The sequence below is a fragment of the Chiloscyllium plagiosum genome, unplaced genomic scaffold (genome assembly GCF_037043375.1).
Source record: "Chiloscyllium plagiosum isolate Xiang-an unplaced genomic scaffold, Cpla_swu_hap1 HiC_scaffold_7, whole genome shotgun sequence".
NCBI classification, from domain to species: domain Eukaryota; kingdom Metazoa; phylum Chordata; class Chondrichthyes; order Orectolobiformes; family Hemiscylliidae; genus Chiloscyllium; species Chiloscyllium plagiosum.
In genome coordinates this window covers 66020373-66028194 of record NW_028270145.1, presented here as the reverse complement: position 1 = coordinate 66028194, position 7822 = coordinate 66020373, and the positions used below count along the sequence as shown (strand labels likewise).

The following is a 7822-nucleotide window of genomic DNA, read 5'->3' as shown; positions in this document are numbered from 1 at the left end:
GTCACTGAACCATGGTGCTGCTTTTTACTGGCTCTGTGACATGGTGAAATGGTAGGTATGGGTGTTGAGCAAAAGTTGACTCCTGCATGTTGGACTGGAGTGTTGTCGGGTTGTGTTTTAGATATAGCAGCCAGAGGCTGCCCACGTTCCACTCCAGTCTGGCATCTTACTTGCACATCCTTGTAGAATGAGCTAAAAAAGACAAGAAAAACACTCATCCCACCCTTAAACAGAAATTCCTCTCATTTTGTAGGCCTACCTCCACTCTTAACCTCAGAAATGAACATTCTACCTGTAGTTCCAACTATGACGGCACATGTCATAGTGGAATACTTGCAAGTGTTACTAGGCGTTACTACACATCTGCTACCTTTGCCTGTCTCAGTGGTAGAGGCCACAGGCTTGCAAGATGCTGTTGAAGCAGTCTTGGTGAGTTGCAACACTGCTGTCACTGTGTATTGGTAATTCAGGGAGTGAATTTTGAGGGTGGTATCTGGGGTGTCAATCAAGCAGACTGATCTCTCCTGGATGGTGATGGAAACTTCCTGAACACTGTTGGAGCTGTATTCATTCAGACAAATGGAGAATATTCCCTTACACTTCTGACTTATGCCTTATGTCTTGCAGATAATGAACAGGCTTTGGGGCAATTAGGAAGGACTTACATACATCAGAATGTCCAAGCTGCAAATGGAGTGAAAAAAATACTATCACAAAAATTCCAGTTGTTTGTACTTCATTTTTAACCAATTTAGAAGAAATATGAAGTTTTTCTTTTCTCTCAGCTGATACTTTTTAACTCTATAGCCATCCACAGTTCAACCATAATATTAAAAAAAACTCATTTCTCATGTCAGTCCAAGCTTACAAACATTTTCAATGGGGCAAATAGGAATAAAAAGATTATTATTTGTAATTTAAACACTCCAAATATGTATAGGTAGAAAACCATTTTGGATATTGCTTTATTTTGCAGAAGCCCATGTAAAGATATCTAAGTTAAGTAAAAGAAAAAGATTTGCACTCAATTGCAAAATTCTTAATTTTACATTCCATGATGGTTAAAATATTTTACCTGCATCACTTTCTTGACTTCTTATTGTTAAAAGATGACTTTGCAACACATAAAAGTAATTATACACAAGAAGAATAGAACACATTTGTCTGCAACCAGATTGACAACTGAGATAACCTACATGGAGATAGCCTATATGATGTCCAATGAACGTAGACAGGATATTAAGCTGACAACATTTTCATAGTAGTCAAGGAATTAAAACTGATTGCTAATGAAGAATCCAAATTTAAGTCCACAAAAAAGCCAATGAACAGTAAAAATTGCACAATATAAAAAATTAAGAGACCAATGTGGGTTAGATTACATATTTTTGCACCTCATTCTGAATTTTTTTTTGGAGGAAAATTAGTCACATTTTAAACAAATCATATTATTATCTTAAAATATTATAGGCATTTGGAAATACTAAAAAGATTAATTCTTATTTGTTGGGAAATTTGAAGCACAAAAAAACACGTTAGCATTACTTGGTGCTCCAAACCTTCAACTGGAATAATGATATGTTTTGGTGTTGATACGAGGTGAAAAAATATAAAAAGTTACCTGAAACTGTAGCACATGTAAAAACAAAGAAAGATGCAACCTTACACAATTCTTCAGAATAAGTGTATGACAATTGCAGTGTTTATAACAATGATTCTATCCAATCCATTTGCTTTTAAATACTAGAATTCCACTGATCTGTTCATTTTTAATACTGCAATTAGAAAATATAAAATTCCAGTTTACACAATGGCCCTCTTACAATAGGATTATTGGCTTCAAATTAACTTTCATTAGTACATATGCTGAAAACAATTATTAACTCGATATGCTTTGTAAACAACTGAACATATTTAACAAAAAATGTTATTGTTTTAGCCTTTACAAACATCCTTTTGATAATTACAATTTCACACAAACAACTGCTATCGTCAAATCATGTTAGGTTCATATGGCAGGCTCCTTCAGGGGTGGCATAGAGGCTCAGTGGTTAGCACTACTTCCTCACAATGCCAGGGTCCCAGGATCGTTTCCAGTCTCAGGTGACTGTCTGTGTGGAGTTTGCACATTCACTCAGTATCTGTGTGGGTTTCCTCTCGCTGCTCCGGTTTCCTCCCACAGTCCAAAGATGTGCAGGTTAGATGGCTTGGCCATGCTAAACTGCCCATAGTGTCCAGGGATGTGCAGACAAGTCAGGGAAAATGCAGAGTTACAGGGCTGGGGTGGGTCTGGATGGGATACTCTGTGGAGGATGGGACAGTCTGCGGAGGGTTGGACTTGACAGACCGAATGACCTGCTTCTACACTGTAGGGAATTTTATGATTCATCTCACTGTGGAAATGTACAAGCATTAAAATCCATTTTTAGCAATAAAGTGTGAATTAAGATGCCTGAGGAAGTCTTCCTTAGCTTTGGTGCCTGCTGGGAAGACTTCCTGACAGAATTCACAGGTTTTGGAGTTTAGGTCCGGGTCAGAGTCTTTGGATGCTTGATGCAGTAATTCACCCTCTTTATTGTGGTATGGATACCACACAGGCTGCAGGAGAGAGTAGACATTTTTCATTAGTGAACGTGCTGTGTAAATGAAAAACACACCATATGTCTATAAAAGTCAGATTATAATGCAACAGCTTTAGCAGAATAATCAGCCCTTATGGCAGTCTAGAAAAAAATCTATTCTGATCAACCTTTTATCTACCTCAGTACTGTACAGGAAATCAGCTCAAAATACCCATTTTGCAGCATTGTTTTTCTAAAACAATGACTCAACAACAATAAATGCACATAGTACATCCAAAAGATAGCTTCTCAAATTGATTAAAGTTATTCCCTCATTAATCTGTGTTAAACAATGCTCAATAAGCACAGAGTACTCTATTTGACAGTAAAGCACTTTCTCACTTTTCATAAAGTCCAGAGATTTTTGGAGAAAATTTTATACATTTCATGTACATGCCTACATTTTCATATTTTGTAATAATTTCAGTATTTAAGAAAGCTATAGATTGTACAAATTTTAACATAGTTAGTATGCATACAATTTCCTTTATATTACACATTGCTGGGAACAATAAAGAAAAAATGTCCTAATCATGTAATAAATTAGGTATATTGATCTGAACTACTCTTCGATCCTGTTACTTAGCAGAGTGCATGAATTCTAACTGCATAGCTGGGTCAGCATCAATGCATATTAATATCCTAATTTTAAGTGTAATAGCACCACTTCCTGTTGTTAATAAACATTTTGCTTGATGTATGTAACTAGCAGTTGGTGTAAATTGCACATTAAGTCTGCTTAGGTGCAGACAGAACATTTATCTAAAGCTACTGAAACATATGTATTTGCTAAATACTGTACTTGACAGAATATAAAACGCAGATTGCAACTGCTCCCAGGAGGGTGCAATTTATAAGAGTTTTTTGTATCGCAAACTAATAAATGTTCACTGACTTAAGCTGTCTTTGTACCTTATCTTTGGCATTGGTGCTAGACCAACATTTTGTGCACACAGTGCCAAAACAGTATAAAGCTGCCAGTGCAGGCTGCTACTGGAGGAAATGCCAGCGCTTTGTTTCATTTTATACCAGTGGCGGTTTCATAATTTCTCATCATAATGACATTTTTAAAAAAACTTCCCTATTATATCTTAAACTAATTCTGGGTATACTGGTCCTTTTCTTTTGAAACCAACCAAGAAGAACTGATTGGAAGTTATAAACTCTCTCAAGTAAAATGCCAAAAAGCAGCACTCCATACATCTACTTAAGAGGTACAGGTGGGCAATGCAATATTGTCTGTAATCACATTCAATTAAAGTCAGTATAACACTCCAAAATTACACATGGCCTGGTTTAAAGACAGTCTTGCAGCAAGTATAACATCAAATAGTTTTTCCATTGTGGCTTTGTTATCTACCCTGAAAAAGCAAAATCTACATCTATATTTAAGCTCCAATACAACGGCTCAAATGAATAAGTCTAGGAATGGCATGATTGACCACGAAACCCTGTTATCCAGTGACTTCTGCAGGAAATTCATATATGTCAATGCATTGGCTCTTGTAATCGAACAATATTCTAACACTTGCTTTAAAACTAACTTGCAAACAATGGCCATTTGGTGAGGCGCTGGAGGATTCCTAAGAACTGTGTTCCTGTAGGTGTTTAGTGTTTTCAGGAAAAAGACAAGATAATCGGCAAGTTAAATAAATACCTTTGTCAATTCTTTTGTAAGTTATATCAACTCAGTGGAACTAAAATATTAAACATTATCAGGCCAAAAGAATTGGCATAAGGAAATGTGTACATCTTTAGTAATCTTTAATGTAATTATTTAAAATTTTGAAGGACGTGAATAAGTCAAAAAATAGCCTGACTGTTGCACTTTTGCCGACAGTTCCAGTTCACCTACCTGATAACGTCTAACAGCTTACTGTAATATGACAACCTTCTTTTATATCTAAACAACATAAGCATTTTGCTAAAAATGGGTTTTCTGTTTTCCTTAATGCACAACAATGGGTAGAGAACTTTGAAACAGATAGCTCAGATGATACATTAGCAAACTCAAAGCACAAAATACAGAAAGCTAAATTTGATGGTGGTTAAATACTAGGAGAAAGTGAGGACTGCAGAAGCTGGAGATCAGAGTTGAGAGTGGGGAGCTGGAAAAGCACAGCAGGTCAGGTGGCATCCGAGGAGCAGGAGAATCGATGTTTTGGACATAGCCCTTCATTAGGAATCCTGATGAAGGCTTATGCCCAAAACATCGATTCTCCTGCTCCTCGGATGCTGCCTGACCTGCTGTGTTTTTTCAGCATCACACTCTCGACACTGATGAGTAAGTATACCTACTTCTTGTAATTTTATTAATTGTTGTGAAACCAAAGATGCCTGAACAAATCACAATGTTATGAAAAACCGCATATTTTTATTGATGCCTGAAATTGTTGAAAATGTAACTTTTATCAGTGATCCTTATACTCCCCTTTCTATGCAACTTAGCAGCAATTCATGTTTTATATTTTTAAATAACATGTTTCTTCATAACATGTAATTACATACCAGCTGCTTCATTTGCTTCTGTACAGTTTTGCACTGTACAAAGCAGGGTGCCATCTACTGAAAATAGATACTCAGATAACTAGTAAAAGAACAATCCAATGAGATAATAGAAAAAGGCATTAGTAACAAGTAATGTGATAGAGTGTGTGTGTTTCACAGCTCCACAGGGCTTCTAAGTAATAGAGGAAATAGTGTAATTTGTTTTTGCTAAATCTCTTACAACAGCATCGGTGATAAACATGATGCAAAAGAATTAATATACTGTACTGTCTATATAGCAAACAACAGACTTTGGGCTAGAGCATTTGAGAAACCCTATGGACAACACATTTTTATCTCAATGAAAATGCAAGACTTTCTTTAAAAGTTCTGTTTGTTATTACATGCATATTTATTATGAAACATTATGGCCTGGAATTCACTCTAAAGGGAATAATAGTCTTGAACATCCTAAATTACACTGCTGTGCTCACCAATCCTCCACGTTTTAAATTTGCAACACAGTTTGTTGGAACAATAGATTACATTCAATATGCTTTTGGCAAATTGGGAACAGTGCAGTTAATGCCCAAAGTCCTGCAACTCAGTTCCAGATGTGTTTAAAGTAGATGTGTAAAAGTTGAACTGATGGACAGAAACAAGAATATTGTTTGCAACTGTGATCTGTCAATCTCACAACACAAAAATCCCAGTCCGGTATTGGCAGAGCAGAAATGCCTCCAATTAAAAATTTAGGGGCCAGAAGCCAATATCTTTGGTTCCCTGCTGCAAATTCAGTTTCCCGAGTGGTAGAGATCGCAAGTTTGGGAGGTCCTATTGAAGCAGTTTTGGCAAGTTATTGCAATGTATCTTGCCAACAGCATACACAGCAACCATTGTTGAGGGAGTGGACGTGCAGACAATGAAGAATATGAAATCATGAAGACCGTATGTCCCAGATGGTATCATGTTTGAGTATTCTTGCAGTTGTACCCACTCAAGCAAGTGGAGTGTATTTCATCACACTCTCTTGACTTAGAGTCATACAGCATGGAAACAGATCCTTCAATCCATCTATTCCACACCAACCAGGTCAGCCCACATCTCTCCAAACCTTTCCTATTCATTAACTTATCTAAATATCTTTTAAACGCTGTAACTGTACCTGCATCCACCAATTTCCCTGTTTAGTTTATTCCATACACAAATCTGTGTAAAAACTTTGCCTCTCATGCCCTTTTTAATTCTTTGTCCTCTCATCTTAAAAATATGCCCCTTTTGTTTTGAACTCTCCCATGTAGGGAAAAGACCCTGGTCATTCACCTTATCTATGCCCCTCATGATTCTTTCTGTCAGAGTGGTACTGAAGACTAGGCAGTTAGGAAGTGAGCCACTTGCACAGATTACCCACCCTCTGATTTGTGCTAGTAGCCAGAGTATTTGTGTGGCTAATCCAATTGAGTTTCTGGTCAATGTTGAACTCAGGAAGTTACACCTTTGTGCTCACCAATCCTCCAAGGTGACGTTGAGATCGAGGTTTTCAGCTAAAGTAAAACCATTCAAAGTTACAGTGGTGAGGGATGGAGTTACAATCCCTTGTTAGAGATGGTCATCGATCAGAATTGGTGTAGCATAGCTGCTTCCTGCTACTTATCAATCCAAACCTAGGGTGTTATGAAGTGTTGCTGCACATGAGCAACAACTGCTTCATTTTTTGAGAAACCATACGCTTTTACTCCCCCTGGATCTTACAAAGGCAGAGGAAATTAATATTTGGCAGGCCCAATAACCTTCAACAACGAAGGAGAACTATTACTACCCTCTTATACCTAAGGTCACTGCACACTAAGACTCTGAAGAGAAATGAAGAAAGTCAGTGTTCTACATCCCTTACAAACAACATCCAAGCTCACCATGGAAGATGATCAGAATATTATTATAAATGGAAAACTGGGAGAGAAACATTTATATCTCATCTCATTAGAGATATAAAAGGGCTAGACAGCAGCAAGAGTCTGAACCCATTAGTCCACCTTCTTATTCAAGACAATGAAAAGTGCACATTAGATCCTGAACTAAACCACTAACATCATCTGTGTAAACAAGCATCGTGACTTCATGAGAAAAGCTTGAATTAACTACAAAAGCAAAATACTGTAGAAACTGAATCTAAATTTAAAAAAAGGTTGCAAATACTCAGTTGGTTAGGCAGAATCTATGGACAGTGAAACAGCCCAAGTTCTGATGAATGCTCATCAATCTGAGCATTTTCATCATTTTCAATCTTCATTATAATTCTGCCTTCAATGTTCTTTAAATCTGGTCCCTCAAATCCCCCTATGCTGCACAGGACCAATCAATCATACTTCAGAGTACAATTAATATTTTGTTTTATAAAAATCATTAGATTCCCTACAGTGTGGAAACAGACCCTTCGGCCCAACAAGTCCACACCAACCCTTCGAAAAGTAACCCACCCAGACCCATCTCCCTTTGCCTAAATGCACCTAACACTGTGGACTATTTCGCATGACCAATCCACCTGACCTGCACATCTTTGGATTGTTGGAGGAAACCACAGCACCCAGAGGAAAGCCACGCAGACACGGAGAGAATGTGCAGCAGTCCACACAAACAGTCACCCAAGGCTGGAATTGAACCTGGGACCCTGGCGCTGTGAGGCTGCAGTGCTGCCCATGATCAATATCCATTGC

At 37.6% G+C, this 7822-nt stretch overlaps 1 protein-coding gene across 1 annotated transcript in view; it reads right to left on the bottom strand.

The window, feature by feature from the left end:
- Positions 1-937: 937 nt before the first annotated feature.
- The window catches only part of tank (TRAF family member-associated NFKB activator), a 31114-nt gene continuing 24229 nt past the window's right edge, over positions 938-7822 (bottom strand). Inside the window, exon 5 of the mRNA XM_087989097.1 lies at positions 938-2598. Within this exon, the coding sequence (XP_087845223.1) occupies positions 2413-2598 (186 nt within the window). The 3' untranslated portion in view covers positions 938-2412. The remainder of the gene's footprint in view (positions 2599-7822) is intronic.